This window comes from Lissotriton vulgaris, chromosome 12 (assembly GCF_964263255.1).
Source record: "Lissotriton vulgaris chromosome 12, aLisVul1.2, whole genome shotgun sequence".
Classification (NCBI taxonomy): Eukaryota; Metazoa; Chordata; class Amphibia; order Caudata; family Salamandridae; genus Lissotriton; species Lissotriton vulgaris.
This window is the reverse complement of record NC_141700.1, coordinates 127,950,547-127,973,904: the sequence shown is the minus strand read 5'-3', so window position 1 is coordinate 127,973,904 and position 23,358 is coordinate 127,950,547. Positions and strand designations below refer to the sequence as shown.

Genomic DNA, 23,358 nt, shown 5'->3' with positions numbered 1-23,358 from the left:
ACCTAGAAAAGTTAGTACCTCTGATAGGCATGCACACACTTTTCTGGGCTTCTAACCCTAATACTCTTTCATTTCAAATTATACATTCACAGTACAGATACTACTGACTTACGAATGTTAAGTTGAGGGCCGAACACACAATCCAGAACTGTAAGATCTGAACTACCTTTTATAAGGTGTTAATAATAGTCCTGAAAATCCATAAAAGTATTTCTCGAACGAATTCTCTTCCCTTTCTGCTTGAAGAATCCCATGATCACCTCCTATTCCATAAACTTGTAAAAACTTGGCTTTTTACATAGAAAATCTATTGGACTTTTGCTATCCTATCAGCTGGAACCAAACCTTCAGAACACCTTAACCACGATTGCACTCAATAAAGAAGCTTAAAAAATAATGTAAATAAGAACGCTGAACCTGAAAAGCTGTAACAGTTCTGTTGTGAGCCCTTTATATTAGAATATTGGTTCTTAAAGACAGTAGCAAAACCACAGGAAACAAGGACGATCAGCCACATAGCGAAACATGAAAAAACAAAAAGGTCTGAATTTCAAATAATAATATGCTGAATAAGCAGTAGGTTCAATCAGAAAAGTACATAGAATTCCTTTGACCTTCTTCTAGTTAACTGACTATCAGCATATCCCCATCCATAGACTGGTTTCATAACATTAAACTAAAACAAAACAACAAATTAACAGATTTTTTTAGTTTGTGGCATATATATATATATATATATATATATATATATATATATATATATATATATTTTGTCAGGCTTATAATCTCTATGAGCAGGGCCACTGGAATTATGCAATTTGAAGCTGCAATGTTTTCTTCATAATTAAGGATTTGCCGCATTTGTTACATGATCCAAGATCTGATGCATAATATGCAGATATTAACACAAAAAATCTGTTTCTAGCTCAAAGTGAACATGGGTTCCTAAAACGTAGCTAAACGTATTGCTGCACAGTGGAAGGCCGTTCACAAAGGTTGACTGGTCACCTTTCTGTAGCTCATTGCTGTATCTCGGTGTTAAACTGGTACTAATGAGGTGAAAACCTATAACCAGACAGTGTTAGGAATGTAAGAACCTCAAAATAATGAAGCAATACCACCACACATTGTCCCACGTAATGCCAGATAATTTGCCTATTCTTGCCGCATAATTTGATCAATTTTGCTGCATAATTCGGTACTTCCCTGCCAGATAATGCCAGCGGCCCTGGCTAATAACCACAGCTACACATGATTTCTGCCTGCTACTGCTAAAAAGTTGAAAAAAAAATTATGTTTCCACCAAGGACAGTACAACACTGTAGCAGAGACAGTATGAACATAAAATTGAAAAAATGAACTTCATCAACTTCCATCCGAAAGCAGGGGACCCGCATGATTTGTGTCAGTGCCCGCTATTCAAAGAAATAGTGCAGTTATGAGTGTTCTAAGTCGTCAACAATGGCTATTCATACCATCAATCTTTAAATTGACTGTAAAAGCATGTACTTGAATTGTAATATGTTTTGATGTACTATGTACCTCATATAGTGTAATAACAAAGCAGGTATCTCCTCTCTTTGTACCGCTTGTTTACATTTTCAATAAAAATATAGGGAAAGGAGTACATCACAGAAGAAGAAAAAATCAATTTGCAAAATATAAATTAACATCAGTGTTACAGTGTATCAACAAAGCATATATGAACCAACCAAATGGAATGATATTCTACACCAACTAATGAATGCCAAAAAACTATATCAACACAATATAAAGACTACATTATAAGATTTGCCTGTCTCCCATGTAAAGCGCAGTCCATTCCCTTTCCTTTATCTGATATTAAATGCTTAAAGGTTGCGTCAAACAACAATTGATGTGAAAAAAATCAGTATTCTCAAATCAGGGAAATATGCACCTTTCGCTTTGACTCAGTTTATCAGGGGGATATTAGTTATCAAGTATGTCCATTACACTTAAATATATTTGTACATGTAACTTCGGAAATACATTAATATATGCATCAGACCATACATACAAAGTTTTCATCAAAATAGACTTACTTCACAAATCCTCAAGTTATGGAGCACATTATTGCATGTACTGCACATTATTCATACATAGACACTGTCAGAATATTACAAGATCACACAAACAGAATATGTACCAGAAATCCACACACTGCATGTTTTTTTAGCAAAGTCCAGTGAAGAATCTCAGTTCACAACTGGCATGTCCAAAACTGAGTCGTGCAGCTTTTACTTACTAATGAAATAAGAGACAATATCAATGTTTTTTCCAGACTACTCTAATTGGTAAAATAACTGTTGCCAAATGTATCCACAACACTGAAGCACAAAAGAACATAGTGAAAATGTGTTTACTACAACCAATAATACATCTATATACAGACATCAACGCACACCTATCACGGTATCTTGCATCTATTCAATACTTACACAAATCCAACAAAACTGTGCATACACACTACAAAATGTATCTTTATTAAACGTTTCTACTGGTTTGGCAAATTGGTGTCTCACAATACATTCAACGGCAATTACTCGCAATACTATCTACACACTTGAATTGATTTTTTGCAATATACAATATGCCTAGTTTTTTAGATACATGACATTCCATAGTTTATAAATCATACTACCTGTTTATGTACTGTATACACAACAAAATTTTCTCAGTCGCCAATTTGGGCTTTATAAGCTCACCCTTTCCAAGTCAGTTTTTGTATTACATGCACAAAGAATCAATGGTCTTAAATGTTTTTGTTAAAGCATCTGTCAGAATATGAAATAGAATTAAGAGAGAGAAATCATAGCAAGTAGTAGGGTATGATTCTCAATAGGCTCCAATCAACAATTTGTATCATGAACTTTTGACAGCTACTCTCACCTTATGTATACAAGCAAATACAATAAATGGTACAGGATTTCCATTACCAGCATGTGACAGGTCATAAGTGTAAAAAAACCAGGAGTGCAGATCAGCTAAAATCCATAAATTATATTCGGTAATTGCTTGCAGGGAGGGAACTACCTGCCGAATGATTGAGTTAGAATGCCTCCTTCAAAATAGTTTATACAAAACATATTGATGCAGTTCCTAAAAAGGACACAAAATACACAGCTAGAAAGATAATACACTAACCCATCATGCCCATTAGCCACGGTGTTCAATTTCAATTTGGTCTGTCTGCCTGCTTCTTTTCCTTCCATGCTATGTATTTCAAATATATGTTCATGATTATGGTGATATACAGAACGAAATGCTGTTTAAATGAATTTAGTTGGAAAATATTATTTTGGGCTACTAGGAGGTAAACAATAAAGTATGATACTTTCAAAGATACTTTCAGCCTCCTAAAACTACTGTCAGCACCTGCGTATCTGCTGCTAAAGTGAAGCCTGTATCCTTTTGGTCTTAACAGCCAATTGCAGGGCAAAGATCCCACTCAACCATCATGTCCAAAACAATTTTAATAGAGTGATAGATTTAAACAAATATATCAGGCCTCGAGAAATCTACTCGCCCACTCACTATAGCGAGTCAGATTTTATCAGGGTGAGCTATATTTAGGGCCTACTCGCCAGTTATGGTGTCTACAACGAGCAGGTGTTCTGTTTGCTCAAAAAGTGAAGGAGCAATAAAGATGCCTTTCAATCTTGTTTTTATCTGGTCACGTTTGCTCTGTGTTCAGAGGTCAGAAGTCAGTTTATGTATTCTTACAATATTTTCATTTTCTCTGACTGCAGAGTTCTAGGATTTTATAAAGTGAACTGTCCGATATGCTGTACAAAGAGTGTGAAATGAAAGGCTGTAGAGTGTCATGTTTTTTTCCTAACACACAACATTTAAATAGCTAATAAGTGAACTGTACAAACATTTCAAAATATATATTTCAGTAGTTATGAAATCTCTTTTTTTGTAATCCTGAGTGATGACAAAAATATTATAATAAAATGAAAACAAATCAGAACACTTTACTTGATGATGTGCAAATTATGTATTTGATGATATTCAATTTTCACACTTTTTTTTACACTATACAGTGTTATCAGTAAAACTGCATGCTAGTGGGAATTTTTTTGCCCATTTTAATAGGAAATGTACTGTCTGTAAATGACCCTGCGCTACCACATCATGCCTTAGTAATATATTTATTAAAAGTGAGTTTTTAAACATGAACTGAGAAACACTCCTGCACCTGCCTTGATATCAGGCAATGCTATTAGTAAACTAAGAGGCAAGTCTGGGTCATGTGTACCCTATATGTGGGCAAGATTCTTATACATGGAGCAAACGTTTAGTCTAATTAATCAAACAAATTATTTTTTTTGTACAGCTGAAATGCTTAACTCACATTTGAAGGAGCTCTCAAATGAGATAATGCAGAAAAAGGCGGCTCTGTAAAATAAAATATTTGCCTCCGATCACACAATTTGAGCCCAGTTAAGGGGTCAAATACATTACAGTTTGGTCGAGTAGATTATTAATGTTAACATTTTTATGATTTTTCAAGACCCCTGTGTGGCACACTGGCGACGATAAAACAAAATGCATTCCAAAGCATAAAATCACTAACACTGTTCTTAAAATATCTGTTCACAGATTATGGAAGTACCTGTTATGACAGTTAGGTTTCCAGTGGGTGATGTTAGGTCATAGTTTGTGTGCATGTACCTGCAGACTACGGGTGGGCAAAACTTGCAATTTAACTCCGCAGAGTTGCATAAAGAGTATGTGAGATTCAACGAAGTTCACTGAGTGAGTGGAATTCAGCAAGTTGTGCTGATTTTTAGACGAGGGTGCGGGTTACGTGCTGCAAAATCAGCCCGAATAGCATCACGCAGCGCGCAGGAGGGCACTGCTTGTTTCAGAATCTCAAGTAGATTTACTAAGCCGCAGCTTTCTCAATGCAGTCACGACCTGTCGCATTTTAGCGCCCAGAAATCTTGCTAGGCGATGCAAATGACTCTCGCCAACTTAACACTGGCGAGACATGTGCAAGAAAAAACTCTGCCACGCAGCACTTGGCAAATTTTTGCCGGAACTCTACGTTCCAAGCGCATCATGTAGTGGACAAACTCCACTAAAGGACCGGAATTTTCTCCCACTCCAACTGCAGACGCCACTTCTGGAAGACGCGTGGAGTAGGACGAAGATGTTCGGGTCTCTCACCACTGCATGATGGGACCTTGGAATTACAATTACGAGTCTACTTCAATTTTTACCTAATTTAAGCATGAATTGACGCATTTCTACATTATAGGAGACGATTGTCCAGAAACACAGCGAACGTTTTCAAGTGGGACAATATTATTATTAGTGATGAAAATACGATATTTTGATTCCTATTGAATTCCTACCTCTAGCACACCAGAATACGGGTTTCTTTTTGCCTATCTGGAACTTTTGCCTATCTTGAACATTTCACTCTGGATGTATTATATCTTAAAAGGATCGTTGGCGTTGATTGACTGATTCTAGCATACTCTGGATCCCTAGAAAACTTCAGGGGGTCTCACATAAGAATATTTTGAGATACTGCAGTAGAATTCTGCGAGCCTTGAAAAAGTTGTATCAACACGACGAAATACGTGTCGGATCTTTCAACCCTGTACTTCGAGTCATCTACATCAGGACTCCAGTGGATCTTCCATCTGGTTTACTCAATTGTTATTGACATTCGTTGCTTTTTCTATTAACCTTTTGTACAGAACTTTGGGTTTATTAAAACCATACTGACCACTCAGTCAGATGTGAGACACACTAGTGGTTGTGCTCTGTAATCTGTATTTGCTTGTATTATATATGGGAAAGAAATTCTTTCATTTCTGTATATAGGACGAACACTGTTAGATGGCACAGTGTTCTACATACAGCACCTCGAGAAATCATGTATCTACTCTGGATATTCTCTGAATAAAGAAAAAACAATCATCCTATGTACCGATAACATTATTTGTAATGATCACAGGAAAACTGACACTGCTACATACCTTGGTGTTAGCATAAGCCCCGATGTTACACGAATCTCTCAACTCAATTATGAGCCATTACTAAACACTGTAAAGAAAGATCTAGATCGGGTTAATAGTCTACAGTTGTCAATAATTGATAGAGGAAACTTTTTAAAAATGAATATCTTGCCAAGGGTGCTTTATCTTTTCCGGGCTATTCCATTGATACCAGAAGAAAAGGTCCTCAAAATTCTAGACTCTATTATGTCCAAATTTATGTGGCAACAGGGCAAAACCAGAAGATCCTTGAAGCTTTTGTCACTACCACAGAACAAAGGTGGACTAGCTGTTCCAAACATTCTGCTATATCTCTGGGCTTCATTTCTCCAACAGATGGCTCCTCTACTTTATGAGGACGCTCAAGTTATACCGGCTGACCTGCGGTACCGTCCGCAGTGGGAAGGGTAGGTGACTAGACGCCCCACGCCAGGAACTCCGAGGTGGTCTCCACCAAGTCCTGGCCCCACCCGGTCAGCTCGAGGAAGCCTCCCGAGTATAACATACGGTTCTGGGAAGGGTCCTAAGGAAGGACTGCCATACGACACCTACCAGGTCGTATACTGGGCCCCCTGATCACGGGGGTGCCCTTGCAAATCATATGAGCACTCCTTGGTCCTGACGAATTGCTTCAACAGCAAGAAACATGTTGACCATCCACTCACCAAGGGTCGAATGAGGCTTACTACCTTGATTGTTCTGCCTCTATACCCCTTGTATTTTTAATAGAGCAGTGAGCCATACCATTAAAATCCTAATTTTTGGACTCCACTGACTCTTTTTATTCACCCACGCTCACTTTTGCACAATCACATATTACCTCCTTGCATAGTCCCCTTACATCCACACACCCTTTGGCGAAGGAATAGAAGATCCCCGCCAAAGAGCAACATTTATTGTTGCCCGACAGGCATTGCACTGCCAGCCTGGCGCAGGGGCAGGGTACCAATGATGACGCTGGACGATCACCGGGTGGGATTACAAATGTAGTCCAACCGGCGACTTGTGTGAGGTACCCCTAAAATTCCGAGAGAGGGTTCACTACACTCACTTTTCTCTTTTTTTGACCCGACAAGAGAGAGACCATTGACAGTCCTCTAGCTGACTGTAACCGGGGAACTCTGTATTTCTTTTTGTTGATAGTCTTTCTAGGACACATACATTGGACCCCTCTAAATAATTGTCCTAACCCTAAGTTCCCCCCTGTTGATACAAATCCTAGCTCAGATACTATGGAGGATGTACCTATCCCATCTATATACGAGCTATCCCTAGGGGAAAAAGCTAAAGGTCTTTTTCTAAGACAAGTAGAGAGAAGCTACTACAAGAAAAATAAATTCAAAGTTATCACGAATGCCTGGACAATCTGGTTAAGGATTACGAAATATATGCACATCCAAAAGCTTAACAGGTATTCTCCCCTATGGCATTCTAATCTTCTTCCCGAACTAGGGAGCGATGCCATCGCAAAGAAATGGCACTCTGTAGGAATTACCTCAGTTGGTGACCTTTTTGGTGCGAATGAGGCTTATACTTTTACTGATTTACAACAAAAATGTAATCTTCCAAATGGGCACTATTTTAAATATTTGCAGATTCATACTATGCTCAAACATAAGAACCCTAATATTAACTCGGAGAAAATTGAAATTATCGATACTATCGCTAAAAGAACAGCAAGAATAGGTACAATCTATGGTCAGCTACTGGATAAGATACAAGATGATCTAGAACATACAGAAATTGCGTGGGCAGACAGACTTGATAATCCGAATGTAGATATTGATATGAGTCTCTGCCTATCATCACGACTACTTATGTCAGCCAGTTTAATAGCCCAGACCTATAAGACTATCTATAATCTATACTATACTCCGGCCAAATTATATGCCTGGGGTAAAAGAGAGAACGATCACTGCCCCAGATGTCTTAAAGGCCCTGCAACGCTTATTCATATGTTCTGCGAATGCGACCAATTAACACTTATTAAAAAAATGATCTGTTATTTCTGGGAGGAAGTGTTTGGCCATAAAATACTCGACTCCCCTACTCTATATCTGCTCGGTACTGATAATACACTAAACCTGAGCAGGGAAGAAGAGGACATGCTTTTTATAAGCTCGGCAGTCCTCAGGGTAATACTAGCAGCACGGTGGAAAGACTCAGATCCACCGAGTTTTCAAATGTGGTTAGCACGCCTTCTCGGGGTCTTCAATCAGGAAAGTGCTATCTATGCCACTAGAGGGCCAAGATCCGCTATGCGTGGTATGGCGATCTGGCAACCCATCACTAATTGGAAAAGGAGGCTTAGCACAGTATGATTGTATGATAATGACTTACCCTAATATCTGCCTTTTTTATTATTATTATTATTTTTTTTTTTTATTGTTTTCTTCATTTTTATTTCACTTTCTCTCTCAATATGAGAATGAAAACAAATCAAACATGAAAGCCATTGTTTATTGTATAATATTATTGTATTTTGAATACTTTTTCTTTTGTATGTACCTGTTTTATCTGGTTCTGAAAAATAAAATGTTTAAAAAAAAAAAAGAGAAATCATGTATTGCTATAATACTGGGCAAAGACTGATACGGAGGTGCTGACTATTTTTGAAACCACTGCCATTTTCTCTTTCTATAAACCAACTGCAGACATGTACACCTTCCTCTTTGCCAAAAATGGCAAGCTCTAACGCTTTACAATCCCCCTTTTCTCTAAGCCACACACCTGCCACTTTCAGCAGCTGAGATGGCTTTGCTATTCAGTACCAGTCAGAGACACTTTACATATTCATACCGGGGAACCAAACCTAGCATCTCGGCTACAGCCAACTTCTTTCGCCCATCAAACAACACATTTCCACATTGCTAGGCCACTTGCCTAACAGATACATCACCACCCAAAATAACCCTACTACTTATGAATGACGATACCTCTTAATAGTTAGTAAACTTCGTCAATGCCCCTCCCAAATCAGTGACACAATAACAAACATGCCCCCCCTCACATGACAGCCTATCCCCTTTTCTAGGCCAACTGCGTCAATTATTGACAACAACCGCACTCCCTGAGGCAAACTACTGCTAAGATCTTATCGCCCATTATCAGCCCCTCCGAGCTGACAAACACTGCATGGGGAGTTTTTACCTCTGACTGCCCATCCCCCTGCGTCTTCACAAATCCTTCCCGACCACCAAGTCCATTATAAACCATATATTCCCTTTACCGACAGACCCATCACTACTGACAGGTCTTTTTTACACACCTGCCCACTGACAGCCCAATACACACTGACAGCACCCCTCCCTCAATCTGACAGCTCCGCCTCTTCTCCTAGCCCCTCCTCCTCACCCGTGTGGAGCCGATGTCCATCATAACCTCCTCGAAGGCTGCTGTCTCCTCCGCTTGCCGCTGTCGTTGCAGTGCGATCTTCTCGCTGAACTTGCGGGGGTTGGACGAGGCCGAACTCGGCCCGTTCGGCGACGCCGCCATCTTCGCCCTGCCGCCGCTGCACCGCACAGCCGGAGCCGCAGGGGCTGCCGGGAGGTGTAGTAGGGAAGGTAGTGGATGTGTCCTCATGCGCACGAGGAGAAAGCATAAACGGACTACAAATTCCAGGACTTCATCAAACCAAAGTGAGGGAGCACACTGGATGCCGGAAGTTGTGGTGCAGGGCGAATGTGCCCCTGCACGACGCAGCGACGCCAGGACAACAATGGACTTCAATTGGATCAAAGTTCAAGTCGTCTGAGGTGCTGTCGGGATATGTATTGTTGGTAGAGGGCCGTAGCCGCAAAGATCCAAGATGTGAGTACAAAACAGGACTACAAGTACCGGCAAAGAGTAAGGCGAATGAAAATTGTGGTAGGGCAGCTGGGAGAGATGGTTCGAAAGAAAGAGAGCGCCATTCATTTTTATATTGCGCAGACATCACTAAAGGTGCTAGAGCGCCTTACTTGCATCGAGCCTACTCTGGCACAGAAAGCGGAAACGGATTTAAAATTGTAGGGGAAATGGGTTAATATAAGCGCCGGAGTTTCTCGCACATTAGGTGGTAATTGAGGAAAGAACGTATACTTTAATAACGTAAGTAAAATGGTTATATTTGCAATGTACTACGACAATGCTTTATTTGCGTGACTTATCCCATATGAATTGGCAACATGTTTATACTACTTATGTGTCCATTATTTCGATATGCACTAAAGAAGATACTAGTTGTGCGTCGTGGGGCTTTTTTGTGGTCCTGTAAGCCAGTGTGTATACGTGCACGTGAGCTAGATAGTGACGTAAAATAGAGAAGAGGTAGCTGGGAGATGAAGTGTTGATGTGGAGGGAGGCCCCTAGTACATTATACTGAAAGACTCGGAAACGGACTACGAACGGCAACAGGTCCATCTACGCATTAGCGCATATAAAGAACGAAGTACCTCACTCCACCAGCCACATAATGCTTGGTAGTCACGATTTCTCACCTGACAGCAATCTTTGATCAAGGTGGGTCGAAACGAAATATCGCCATACATTAACATGCATTGACGCTATTTTTCACATGTTTTCTTTGGGTGCTGTAAAACTGTTCTTGTGGGTTTTTTTTGGTGGGGACGCATGTTTTTAATTTCCATCAGCTGCAGAAAACATGCATCTCTGATTCCTACTCTTCGGATATGAGAGGAGAAATGGATCGGGCCCCCCTTTACAGAGAATGCACACGATTGCTTCGCCGAGTTTCCACAACTGTTAGTTGTTTCATCAGACATTTATGGTCACTAAGCCTGTTTCAGGTAGTTGTTTGTGCACGTGTATGTCACACCGATGTACGGTTTAATGTTGGGTTGTGGTTTCTGTTCAGCAACAGTCCAGTATCCCCCCCCTCCCCCCCCCCCCATCTTTTTGGGTCTTGCATCATATAGCAAACTTTATATCAGCACATTTGGTACATTATGATCTGCAATGGAACTTGTTGCAACATTTTACTTACGATGCTCATGCCTGGTTACTTATCAGTGGTTTCGCAACTGGTTTACATTCCTCAGTAACAGTCATAATTATCATTTAAGAATGCGGGGTTTGTATCTAACGTATTTTGGGATTTAGTCAAGAGCAAGAAATCCTTGATTTCATATTCCTCACGCATCGGGCTTATAAAATAATTGAATTTTGAATGACGTTTTGAAGAAGAGAGTATGAATGTGCAACATTATAATGTTGGTCTATACAGTATGTTAAGTGCCAACCATGGTGCTTTATTGGCCCAGATAAATGCAGGAAAATGTACCCCAATATTTTGTTTAAAAAATATTGTGTGCAAAAAACATGGAAGTGCAGAATATGTATCTATAAAAGAATGGAATAGTGGTAAAATCAACATTCTAATCAGATCTGATTTACTTCAACTGTGCATAATCTCCGCTAGTCCAAGAACTTGTCATTCAAAATCTAATATCTGTTCTGTTCTCACTCCTTTTCTGATACTACTAAAGCAGTTGGTGGGGAGGATTAGGTGGATCAGCCTCTCCACCCGTTTTATTTCTGATGAGTAAAATGAGAATTGTATCCCACCTTCACTGCAAATTAGTTTTTTTTTTTTTTATTAATCTGTTTTGGTATCCATATGCAGTGTGGTGCTTTCACACACTGCCCATTTTAGATCTTCTGGCTTGCAGTTAGTCAGCCTAAGGCCTCAGGTGCTTTTTTTAACTCAGTTGTTTCTCTAAGACTAGTGTCAGATTAAAAAAAAAACTGCTAGCGGCTTTCCTTCCCTTGGGACATGCAAGTATACAAGATTCTGGTGTCCACTTGATGGTCTTATGTTGCCTTGTGTATGATCTTCATAACATTTTCCCTGTAGTAGAAATCCAGTAGCACCTTCATACCATCTGATAATGATCCTCCTCTATTTCCCCCATCTTAGACCGTTCAATTGGGTGCCAGAAAGAATCTATTTACCTACTTGGCACAATGTAGAGACTCTATAAAAGTAATAAGGATGTATCAATAAAAATCGAGCATTTCTGAATATTCTTGGGACATCAACAAAAATTGACGCCCTGCCTTGATCACTGACTGGTTTATCGATATCGAGAGCCCATTTGTCCCTGGGCTGTCCATGGAGCTTTTTTGCTGTTTTTGTAATGCTTGTATCATTAGTTATACTGCTTTTCCCTGCCACTGGTGGTGCATACTATCTGAGCCCAAGGTGTGCTAAATTTTCCAGCACACGCAGGGCATCACAAATTAAGCTATACAACAGAAGGTGTCTGATAACCTATAGTCACCTATTAATTCTCCGACCTCTTTAATTTTCCTTCCTACTAAGCCCATCTTAGATCCCCTTTATGTTGTAGTGCATATAAAAAACAAAAGTTGAAAGCATAAACTAGCCATCAGCAGTTCTGGGGTATAAAGTGTATGTGAATTCATTCTCATCAGGCTTCACGCCCTACACAATTTAAGCGCTCCCAAGAGCATTGTTATTTCATCATCCCCCATCCTCTGGTTTATTATAATGATTAGTAACTCTGTTAGTGTGTGGTAAACTTGCATGCCTGATGTCATCTAGCCATCTCATTGCAGCTGGGCTTCCAATTAATAAAGCTCAAAGTCTGGTGTAGCAATCCCAACCTCCTCCTTAAGGAGTCAAAGCTTGGATCTCGATATTGTGTGTCTGTGTGTATGTGTGGTCCACAGATCAGGTCCCACCATATATTGTTGATTATCTCATTCACGTTTTTGGTATTCTGAATACAAAGCTGTCAAACAGAATGGAACGTGTCGCTAAAAACACATATTGTTGGGGGACAGGGAGGAAAAACGAAATCCTGGACTGAAGCCCACTTTCCTTTGTATTTTTGTGTTTCAAGGGACACCACCTCTCTGCATGTTACAGAGTTAGGTAAATCTGACCAACGGAAAAACAGGGCAGATGGTCAGCAAACAATACCATACAAGTAACAAATAACAAATGAAACCAGCCTAATAGTTTCAAACAGCGGATCACGCTATGGCGAGCCAGGAACTGTCTAGGAATCTGGTGAATACCAATAGGATGCTGCTGAAGGTTTACCCGTAAGACTTTACAAAGTGGTGAAATGACAGGACAACCAAAAGGAGGCCTTAGAGAAACTATCTGGAACCAAGGGGAAAAAAAATTCCAGGAGTGAGAGATGGAAAAAACTGTGTATTATAGCGAGAGTTTGAAAGCCAGTGCAACTCTTTTTTCAGGCAAAGACTAAATCCCAAAGGGAGTTTTAAATAGGCCTCTATTAGTCTGAATTTGGAAATGACTTCAACTCAGCGAATGGGTGCTCATGAGTTAAACTGGGTGTTAGCGATCTGGTGTTCCATCCCGCAACACTTCCACTGGCCTGTTTTCCTGCTCCTTCAGCCCCTGTGTTCCTGCCGCTTAGCCCAAATCCTGGCAGGAGATCACAACTACTGCCCAGTCACATGCCAGCGACCATCTTGTTTTTCTTCTCTCACCACATTGGAGCCACCTCTTCCAGCGCTTTTTACACTTTGACAGCAGCCACCACTGCTCCAGTTCAGTTGTCATTGCCTCCTTAGTGACCCTCGCTGTTTTGGGTGCAATCTATATTTATCACTTCAGGATGTCATCAGATTGTGGCCCTTGGCCTGGAGCTCAAACGCTATGCATATTAAACGATTGACTCCAAGCTACTCACCCAGTTATAGTCAAGCTTGATGTGCTTGTTTCTAGATTGCTTTAGTTGGAGTCTGGTCTTCGAAGCTGGTGTATTAATGCAATATTCTTGCCTGGTGGCATTTACATAGCCTGGAAGTTTTGTTTGATAGGATTTTAAAGTTTGTGTTTTTGTTTCTGCTCATTGCACCTGGTAATGCACGGAGCTGCAACTCCAATGGAACCACTATATAATTATCCATTTCTTTATCTTCTATTGTGAGCATTCTTTCATTGGTCTTGCTTCGCAGGGTCCAATGCTCTTGTTGGCCTGTTTCTGAGAATCTTGTTGCATAGTTTGGTAGAGGCTACTAGGCCATGGGGCCTGCACCTCCTCCTCTGACAGTGTGTGCTCTCAGACAGGAGCCGGTTGCTTCTGTATAACCACATTAAAATAAAAAAATGTAGTCTCCCGATTAGTCATCGTTGATAAAAGTGGGTACTGCTAATTTTATTTTTTTATAGGAAAACTCACAAAATGTTGTGAAATTACACAAATGGCATATCAAGTGAACATTAAACGCAAGAGCATACCATTTGTTTCAAAGGCACTAAAGAAGGAGTGGTTTTCGGAGTAAATGTGACTATTTTTTCCCTCAAACTATACTCCCGCAACACATTTCGGATTTAACCAGTCCTCTGCAGCAAATAACTTGACAATGTCATACTTGTGTCATTTTTGACATTTTGCATAATTTTTGTAATGCAAAGTGCACAAATTTGGCAAGCTCAATAAAAAAAATTTGAGGCCTAATCAAAGTCAGCACTTGAAAGTGCATCTACTTTGTTACAGTTGAACTTCAACTCAAAGGTACAGAGTTCGGGATAAAACATCCAGCTAGCCCATTGCTGGTTAACCTATTTCACAGTTATCAATTAGTTCACGTTCCTGGGATTCAGGATACCCTCTTAAGCTATGTATCATCAAAATGTCAAGCCTAATTGTTCATAACTTTTTTCTGGTCCAGGCAAGACCAGGCTTGGCAGTTCTGGCTGGACGGTGCCCATGAGGAACAGGGTCAAGACTGATTTGCATAAGGTTGGGTCTGAACAGGGGTGGTGAAGTGAGCAAAAGAACAAATATGGATTCAACCTAGATCTAATAGTGACTGGGGGTGAGTGTCTGAAAAGTTTCAGCAATCCATCCATCATCTTATTGCACGTACCACACCTCTCTGAACCAATGCTAAAGGGTCCTTATATAATCTGCAGTAGTGGTTTCCTATGCCATTGAGGTACTGCAGGGCATTAATGCTTCAGATGGCTAACATCGACAAAAAACATTTGCTAAGCCAATTGGTCTACTGGTGCAGAAAAAACATCCACCATACATCACTTAATCAGCAAAGCATTAAAACCTATTTTATTAACACAAACCATCTACACTTACAATCCACACAACTACTATAGAATAGAGAGTACAAAATTAGAACCTCGCGCAAAGGTGATTCCTATTGGCTTTGCCAATATTTGTTTTTCATTCAGTCGTGGTGCTCCATTTAACGTGGCGAAAGTACAAGTATTGAAGCGGGAAGTGAATTGTCTGGATGAGGTGCTGGTGGAATAGTTTAACACCTTCGCTGCTAGGTGTTTTCCCCTCCTGTGCTGAAGAATGCAGGATGCCAGTGTTTCATGACGAGCTCAGCTCGTCATCAGCACAGCTCAACCGTGCATCACGACGAGCTGAGCTCGTCATGAGCATGGAAAGGGTTAATTTTCTGCTGGATCTTTGTATCCAAATTATGAACATGTTGCACCTGTTGGAAGAACCATTTGACTTAAATGTGGCATTCAGTTGAAGATAGCGATCCGTTATTCTAAAGTATTTTTTAACACAATGTAAACATTTTATATTGGAGGTGGGTTTAAAATGGATGGGAAATCTGGTTTCTTATTGCTACACACATTTGCTGGCATTCATATAATGTGTTTTTTCGCCCCTATCCCTTAAAGGTGAATTTGCATAATTGAAACCAGTGATCAGAAAGACAAAGAGCATTATTTACGGTGAGTATTGTCCGCTTGACAGATTCTATCCAATTGTGACATTAACAATATATATTTTTTTAAATGGCAGAATAAAGATTTACGTCAAGGGAACTCCAAACAAGCTTTGCTAGTTTTTAATAATTTAACTTTTTTTTTTATCCTCAGCTGGTCTTGCCATGTCTGGCCAAGTCAAAGACAAAGAAGCTTTTCAGAGGCTGAATTTCCTCTACCAAGCTGCCCACTGTGTTCTGGCACAAAACCCTGAAAATATAGAACTGTCTCGGTTCTACTGCTTTACGGAAAGGACCATCAGCAAACGACTGGTGCTACGACAGGACCCTTCGATTAAAAGGACAGTGTGTAAGATGTGCTACACCCTTCTGATACCCGGGGTGACCGCGACAGTGCGACAACGAAAAACCCACGGACAGAAGAGGACAGTGGTGCGGTGCCTCAGCTGTGGCCTTGTCAAACGATTTGTAAACAACATCCATTATAAACTCTGGTCTGAACAGCCTGAAGCGAGGTTGGAGAATCAGCCAAAGAAAGATGAGAAACCCCCCGTTCATCAAATCAAGCCAAAGGAGAAAGAAGCTGCTCAAGGGAAGGGAGATGCAAAGTTCTAAACTTATGTTACCCTGCAAATGTAGTGCATTTTTCTTTGCTGTATTGATTATTTGAAATATTTGTTTTGCATTACGACTCGTTGCAGTTTTTTTTTGTTTACTTGCGCATGCTTTAAGAAAGTGTTTTGCCACTTTTTTCAGTTGCTTAGAGTGCTTAAAGTAAAAGGATTTTTAAAATGCGTTTGTATGAGATAAACTGAACCCGTAAAAATTGAGCTTCTAAGAATAAATAAGAGCATTTTTAATGATAGTCTCATTCAGAGGGCTGTCTTAGTTTTCCCAGTGCACTGTCCCCTTTCATTTTCTGGTTCTACTGAAAATGTGGAGTGTCCTTTTTTTTTTTGGGAGGAGGGAGCCTGAGTTTTACACCATGGAAAATAATTTCTCACCCTAACTGAAATAGCCACCAGGATCACTATTTCATAACAGACTTGTAGCTGATTCTCTGAGCAGTGATGCTTGCAACAAATTGCAGCTTCTATTTTTAAAAGTGTAATAACGCTGTGGTGTACTTTAAATTCATTTTTTTGAAGATGACATAGTAGTTTTCAGGGTAATATGTGTTTTGTGATCGGGTTGGGGGGGTGAAGACATTTGAAGTACCCTTGTGTTGGGAAATACGGTCAAATTTATTTGAATCTGAGATCATAGGAACACCTGCATCAAAAAAACTATTGGGAGTGTTTTCATGTTGGTGTCTGGTAGAATTAGGAATGGTGCCTTGCTTCTGCCACCGATGGATGATTGAACAATAGTTAGATTGGGGGAGATTTATCTTCATTTTAATAGAAGAAACTAGTGTTTCATTCAGATAAGGAAACCATGGGTCTGGGTTATCATTATTTGGAACACATTTTTTTGGGTAAAATTCTATCCTAGTCAGGAAGTGGATCTTCTGAGCTGTTCAGTTTCTTACCAATCCCAATTGTCAGAGCCACCCCCAGTCTGGTTTCAGCCTAGTCTGGGAGGTACAACCTAAGTCCTGCAGTACTGTGAGCATAGGGACAATGTCTGGGCATACATGTCGAACTGTTGAAAACAGAAGGTGATGGGTGGACTGTTTTTGAAAAGGGCTCGCCCAAAGGCAAGCACTCTGGGTCACGTAATCAAGTGTTCTAAGTTATGTTCACATGTATTGAGCGCAGCGTGACAACTGGTATTACTGTGGCGATCTCTCTGAAGTGGCATGTAATTTGATCTTTTTAGAGTCTGCTTTTAATGTATTTGTGAAAGAGAAAATCAACATTTACTAAGGCTCAAACAGAGGCTTTTCCATAGTGTAGTGGAAGTCCCACGTGCATCACTGTAACATCGAAGTCTCAATAGAATGCTGGAAAAAGGGGGTATGATTTTTCAGTAGTCTGTATTTACAAATTCCTTCCTGAGAAGAGGGGATACATGTTCAAAGAATGCTCTGTGAACAATGTGTTAGCAGCACAAAAACTCGCCGCTCTTAACACAATCCCTCATACTCTCATATACAGGGAAGCTCCACCAAATCACTTTGCAAAGAACAGCAACACCATGGATATCGCTGAAGCAAGGACCTCTCCATACACAACATATTCAATGTTAACACCTATTTCTATCAAACCTCTACCTCGCTCAGGCCTTGCTTCCTCTCTAAGATGTATTCTCATCAATACCCACCCGTGCCCAAAAACAAAGAAATTCATTGTGACAAAAAGACCGCTGATGATTGGCTTCAGCACCCCACCAGGATATCAATGCCTTATACAGAATAGATCTATCTGTGATATTCAATGAAGATATAACCATCACCCTAATGGAGAATATACAATACCGATATTTGATTCTTTGCTGACTAGATGCAGTCCTACAACATTGGTTCTTGCCTATTTCTCCTGCTATATAGGGCTCCATCAAATTACTGAGCATTCCCAGGTACCTTTCTATACAACTCGTCAGACTGTTTCACAAAATATTCCAACTTCTGTTCCCTCTATGATCTGAACATTTATTTTGCCAAACCAAAAATGCCACAGCCTGTTATCACAGCTTGATTAACCACGCTCAATATCTCCCAAGTGATCACTGGACCAACTGGCTTACCAAAACACTGCTTTCTGCAATACACATTGAGTGAGACTTGTGGCCATACTGTGGCTGGCAGTAACTAAACCGTTAAAACTATATGCATTATTTATTGAGGAATACATATGCCTGGAACACGTTACCTTCTACAAATACCCCACACCTATCGTCAAACAAGACAACTGTGTTCCAGAATGGCTCCTCTAAAGACTGCAACCCTTCAAAAAGTCATAACCTGGTGGAAGCTACTTAGCCTTCCTGTCAGCTAATACTGCAACTTGATACCTGCCCGAATAAGAATTAAACATATCAAATTCTGTGGAGCCATGGAATGATGACCCGTTTATATAATCATGAGATGATTAAAAAAAACAAGTCACTTGCTTGTACACTGTAGTGGTCCAGTTTTGATATCTTTCATAGATTCACAAGCTTGAAAATTACATGTCCTCCTGGTGGGAGTCCCACAGTATTTAAAACAAGCATCACTATGTAAGTACATTAACAGTATAAAGCAAGCAATTGACATTGTTAACCAATTTACATGGTTTCAATATACCCAAACTTCAGCCAATCCGAGGCAAGACCCTGAACCACTATACCCTTGCAGAGCCACCATACCTCAGATTTTGAGCACTAGTGTAAAAGTGAATAAGGTATATAAATGAGGTATTGGAGTGGTGCGCTCAAAAGGGGGAGGTGGGCAGGTTTAACATGAATCTATGAAAGATATCAATACTGAAGAACCACAGTGTTTTTTTTTCTCCAGTATTGAATCATAATAGCTAGCAGTAAGGAAAAAATAATTGGTGGTGTGTTAGGCGATGCCACTCTCTCTAAAGAGAGAGAAAATAAGTAGAACATGAATCATCGAAACAGATACAGATATTTGGAAAAACAATGGTGATACAACCATTAACTATATATTATATGATATGCAGATAAGAGTGAAGGAAAAAACACTATGTACCTTATTGGAAAAAGGTGACCAAAAACTGGCTGTCCAACAACGGCATCTGCTTTCCGTGCTGAATCGAAACCATGTTTGATGTATGTACATTCGACCACGTTGCTGCTCTGAAAATGCCTGTAAGTGATACTCCAGCAAACAAAGCCATGGAAGTAGCGATTTGATTTTTCTGGTTGAATGTGCTGTGACTTTGCCAACATTGGTCTTCCTGCCTTGTCGTGGCAAAATGCAATTGCTGCGGACACCCAACTGGCTAAGCTGCTTCTTGAAAGTGTACAACGCTTCCTGGGTGGAGCAAAAGAGATGAGAAGCTGATCTGATTTCCTGAAAGATTTTGTTCTGCGAATATAGAATTTCATGCAAAGTTTGATATCCAGCAAAGGGAGAGCCCTTTCTGGAGTGGGAGAAGGGGATTTTAAAATATGTCGGTTCATTCAGGTGAAAAGAAATTGGGACCTTTGGAATTAATTTTGGATTTTTGCTTAACAACACCTAACCCTCTCAGAATTGTGAGAGAGTCTATGTGACTATAAAGGCCTGAATTTTGCTGACCCATCTGGCTGACGTAATGGCCATGAGACACATTTTATATCTGCTTTGTGAATTGGTTCAAGTGGGGCATTCATCAGTTGGTAAAGAACTGTATTCAGCTGCTAAGATATTGCAGGAGATTTAACAGGTGGAAAAGCCCCGAATAAGCCCTTCATTAATTCTTTTACAAGTCTAGTAGATCAGAGAGGAGTTGTAGGAAAGTGTCCCTTTTCACATGGTTACCCTCTAACGTTTTGCCAGATACCTGATGCCAACTTGACTGAGTGTGCCCTGGTTCCCAGGACCTGTGTTCTTTCCCAAAATGGTACCTGTGTATCCACAATTGGCACAGCTCTGAGCCACCTGTAAGTCCCTTGTAAGAGATACCCCCTGAAATCAAGGGCCTTGTGACCAAAGCGGGCTTCTTAAGGCTGCAGCATATATGATGCCACCCTCTGAGATCCCTCACCTAGACACCCACACACTGCCACTACAGCCTGCGTGTTCTAGTGCAGACATGGGTGCCATGCCTCCCAACACTGCCTGTGGCATAGGTAAGTTACCCCTCTAGCAGGCCTTACAACCCTAAAGGTGCCGCCTTCGACACGGTGGACCATGCAACCCTTGTCCACCGGCTCGGTCTGATAGGAGTAGCGGACTCCGCCCTAGCCTGGATTAAATCCTTCCTGGAAGATAGATCCTTCCAAGTGTCAGATGGGTATGCCACGTCCAAAGCCCAGCCACTCCAGTGTGGGGTCCCACAGGGATCTTCCCTGAGCCCCACGCTTTTTAATGATTACATGGCCCCTCTCGAGGACATTGTAACACCTTTAGGCATCTAAACAATAATGTACGCCGACGATACCCAGCTGGTCGTCTCCCTCAACCAATCAAGCAATAGCCACTCCAATCTAGCCTGCTGTCTAGAGAAGGTGTACCAGTGGATGTGTGACTCCCGGTTAAAACTAAATGGAGATAAATCGGAGATACTTCTCCTGGGAAATCCAAACAAGATCCCCACATCCCTCCCCTGGCCAACATGCATGGGAACGCCACCAACCCCCAAATCCGAAGTTAAAAGTCTGGGTATCTGGCTAGACCAGGATCTCAGCTTCAAGACCCAGGCTAGAAAAACCGCAGGAACTTGTTTCGGCCTCATCAAGATGTCATGAAAGATCCTTCATCTGATCCCCCCCCCCAATCCAGAAAACTCCTGATGCAGGGGCTAGTGAACTCCAGACTACATTACGGCAACGTGCTGTATCTGGGGGCTCCAGCCTCTGTAGTCCATAGACTGCAATGCGCACAGAATGCGGCTGCCAGAATCTTGACTAGTACTAAAGCGAGGTGTTCGGCCAAACCAGCTCTCAGAAGCCTGCACTGGCTTCCAGTGAAAGAACGGGTCACGTTCAAGACCTTGTGTATTTCCCACAGAATAATGCACGACGAAGGCCCCCCCATTCTGAGACCACTGATGAAACCGCACCAGTCCAACAGACAATTAAGATCCAACTCCCTCGCTCTTGCCAGCGTCCCAAGGATTAGGAAGGCCAGAACCAGCGGTCGCCTGTTCTCTTACAACGCCCCTAGATTGTGGAACTCCCTCCCACTTACCCTGAGGCGAGAACATAACCACCTCAGCTTTCGGAAACAACTGAAAACCTGGCTCTTCCCTTGATCACCACTCCCCCTGCTCCCCTCTCTCTGGATCTATGGTCACTAGCGCTGGGATGCCCTAGGGTAGCTATGCGCTCTATAAATCTCAACTCAACTCAACTCAAAGGCAGGGTGCACCATACCACCGATGAGGGCATGAGCACTATGCCCCCACAGTGTCTGTGCCATTCACAGGAATTCTAAGTGCGTTAAAGCCATTTGAGCATAGGGCTGGCAATTTGTCATTTAGAACTCCACAGCCCCAGAATGGCTCTACTGAAAACTGGGAAGTTTAGTACCCAACATCTCAGCACATTAAACCTTCACCGATGCCAGTGTGGGTTTTAATGTAAAATGCACTCCGAAAGGCATCTTAGAGATGCCCCGTGAAAAATGACCGGCCCTGGTGTGGTTCCTGACTGGCTACCAGCCATCTGCCACCATCAGTCAGGTTTCAGAACCCCTGGGTAAAGAGGCTACACTCTGGGTCCTAAAACAAAGCCCTTCCTGGCCAGAGGTGTCATGCCTCCTCCCTCAGGATGGGCAGGGTCCACGAAGGGGAAGCTTCAAAGAACTGCCGCCTTTGTTAGCTACCTTCAGGCTTTTTCTGCTATCAGCAACTGGCACTCACCAGTTCTGACCCCCCACTTTGGGCAGGAGAATCAGCGGGAAAACCTAGCCAAGAAAGAAATGTGTGCCCACCTTTGTCAACCCCACCCCTCAGGTGGGGAAGGTGAAGTGAAGCACAAATCTCTGTCTTCTCCATCTTGAAGATGAGGGGACTCTTACACCCCCCCCCCAATCAGGAAGAGGCCACTGGAGGATGGCATAATAGGGGGTGTAGACGCCCCAAGGAAGGGACCCATTGGTCCTGACCTGCACACCTCTTTAATGCCTCTAAATATAGTATTTAGGGGCACCCTTGAACTTTGCCTCTTCAGATTCAACAACCTAAGAAGAACAAGCATTTGCAATGCAATAGGTCTTGCATTTGTGAGAGTTTGAGATATTGGCATTGTAAATGACAATGCCTTTTATTGATGTGTTTTGAAAACCTGCAAGCGGTGCATAAACACCTGCATTGTACTTGCAGTCATTGCTTATCACAAGCAAGGCTGGCAATAACCGATCCTCTTTTACTGCCAGCTTTGCTTCTCGTAAGGTGTATATGCACTACTAGCAGGTTTTTCAAACATAAGTAAAAGGCATTGTCGTTTACAATGCCAATAGCTCAAATGCTCACAAATGTGAGACCTATTGCAATGCGAATGCTTGTTAGACTTGCAGGAGAGAGTTGGGACCCAAAGACGTTTCCTTTAGCCTAGGTGGGGTGCAGGAAGACTACATCGCGCCAGAATAGCATACCCTACCTTACCATCAACCAGAAAGTAAAGAATAAGCTAAAATGTAGGTGAGGCCGTGGAGCACGTGCCTGTCACACTCCCAGGGCACTTGGATAATATGACCAACAGAGATCCCAGTATCGCAGTGTGCGCGCAGGGTAACCAGGAACCATCTAGAATTACAAGAAGCCACAAAGCCAAAGCCATGAGTCGGGAGCAAATGGGTCGTCTGTATGATGTGGGTGATAAGGCTGGGAAGTTGATAGCGTGGTTGGACAGGCGGGATGGATTGAGTCGTGTGGTGCCTGTGATTGAGCGTGAGGATGGGGTACGTGTGACTGATCCGCTGGAGATAGTAGAAGAGTTTGCCTCGCACTTTCGCAAGGTGTATGCTCCGGTCTCGGATCGGCCTGAGGAAGATTCCCGTCTTTTTCTTCGTGATATCGCC

At 41.5% G+C, this 23,358-nt stretch overlaps 2 protein-coding genes across 6 annotated transcripts in view; one reads left to right on the top strand and one right to left on the bottom strand.

Annotated features, from left to right (window-relative positions):
* Positions 1 to 9,840, bottom strand: part of CRTC2 (CREB regulated transcription coactivator 2) — a 215,045-nt gene extending 205,205 nt beyond the window's left edge. For 2 of the 3 annotated variants that reach the window (XM_086947542.1, XM_086947544.1), the window contains exon 1: positions 9,390 to 9,840. In XM_086947542.1, the coding sequence (XP_086803668.1) occupies positions 9,390 to 9,617 (228 nt within the window). In that variant the 5' untranslated portion in view covers positions 9,618 to 9,840. The remainder of the gene's footprint in view (positions 1 to 9,389) is intronic. The other variant, XM_086947543.1, reaches the window with a different exon arrangement.
* RPP21 (ribonuclease P subunit p21) lies at positions 9,737 to 16,431 on the top strand. 3 transcript variants are annotated; one of them, XM_086947547.1, is made up of 3 exons: positions 9,737 to 9,845; positions 15,694 to 15,747; positions 15,895 to 16,431. In XM_086947547.1, the coding sequence occupies exon 3, from the start codon at positions 15,906 to 15,908 to the stop codon at positions 16,353 to 16,355; it is 450 nt and encodes a 149-aa protein (XP_086803673.1). In that variant the 5' UTR covers positions 9,737 to 9,845; positions 15,694 to 15,747; positions 15,895 to 15,905; the 3' UTR covers positions 16,356 to 16,431. The 3 variants fall into 3 exon arrangements, with proteins under 3 accessions (XP_086803673.1, XP_086803672.1, XP_086803671.1); XM_086947546.1 differs by lacking the exon at positions 9,737 to 9,845 and adding an exon at positions 10,007 to 10,124; XM_086947545.1 differs by lacking the exon at positions 9,737 to 9,845 and adding an exon at positions 10,405 to 10,535.
* The last annotated feature ends 6,927 nt before the right edge of the window (positions 16,432 to 23,358 follow it).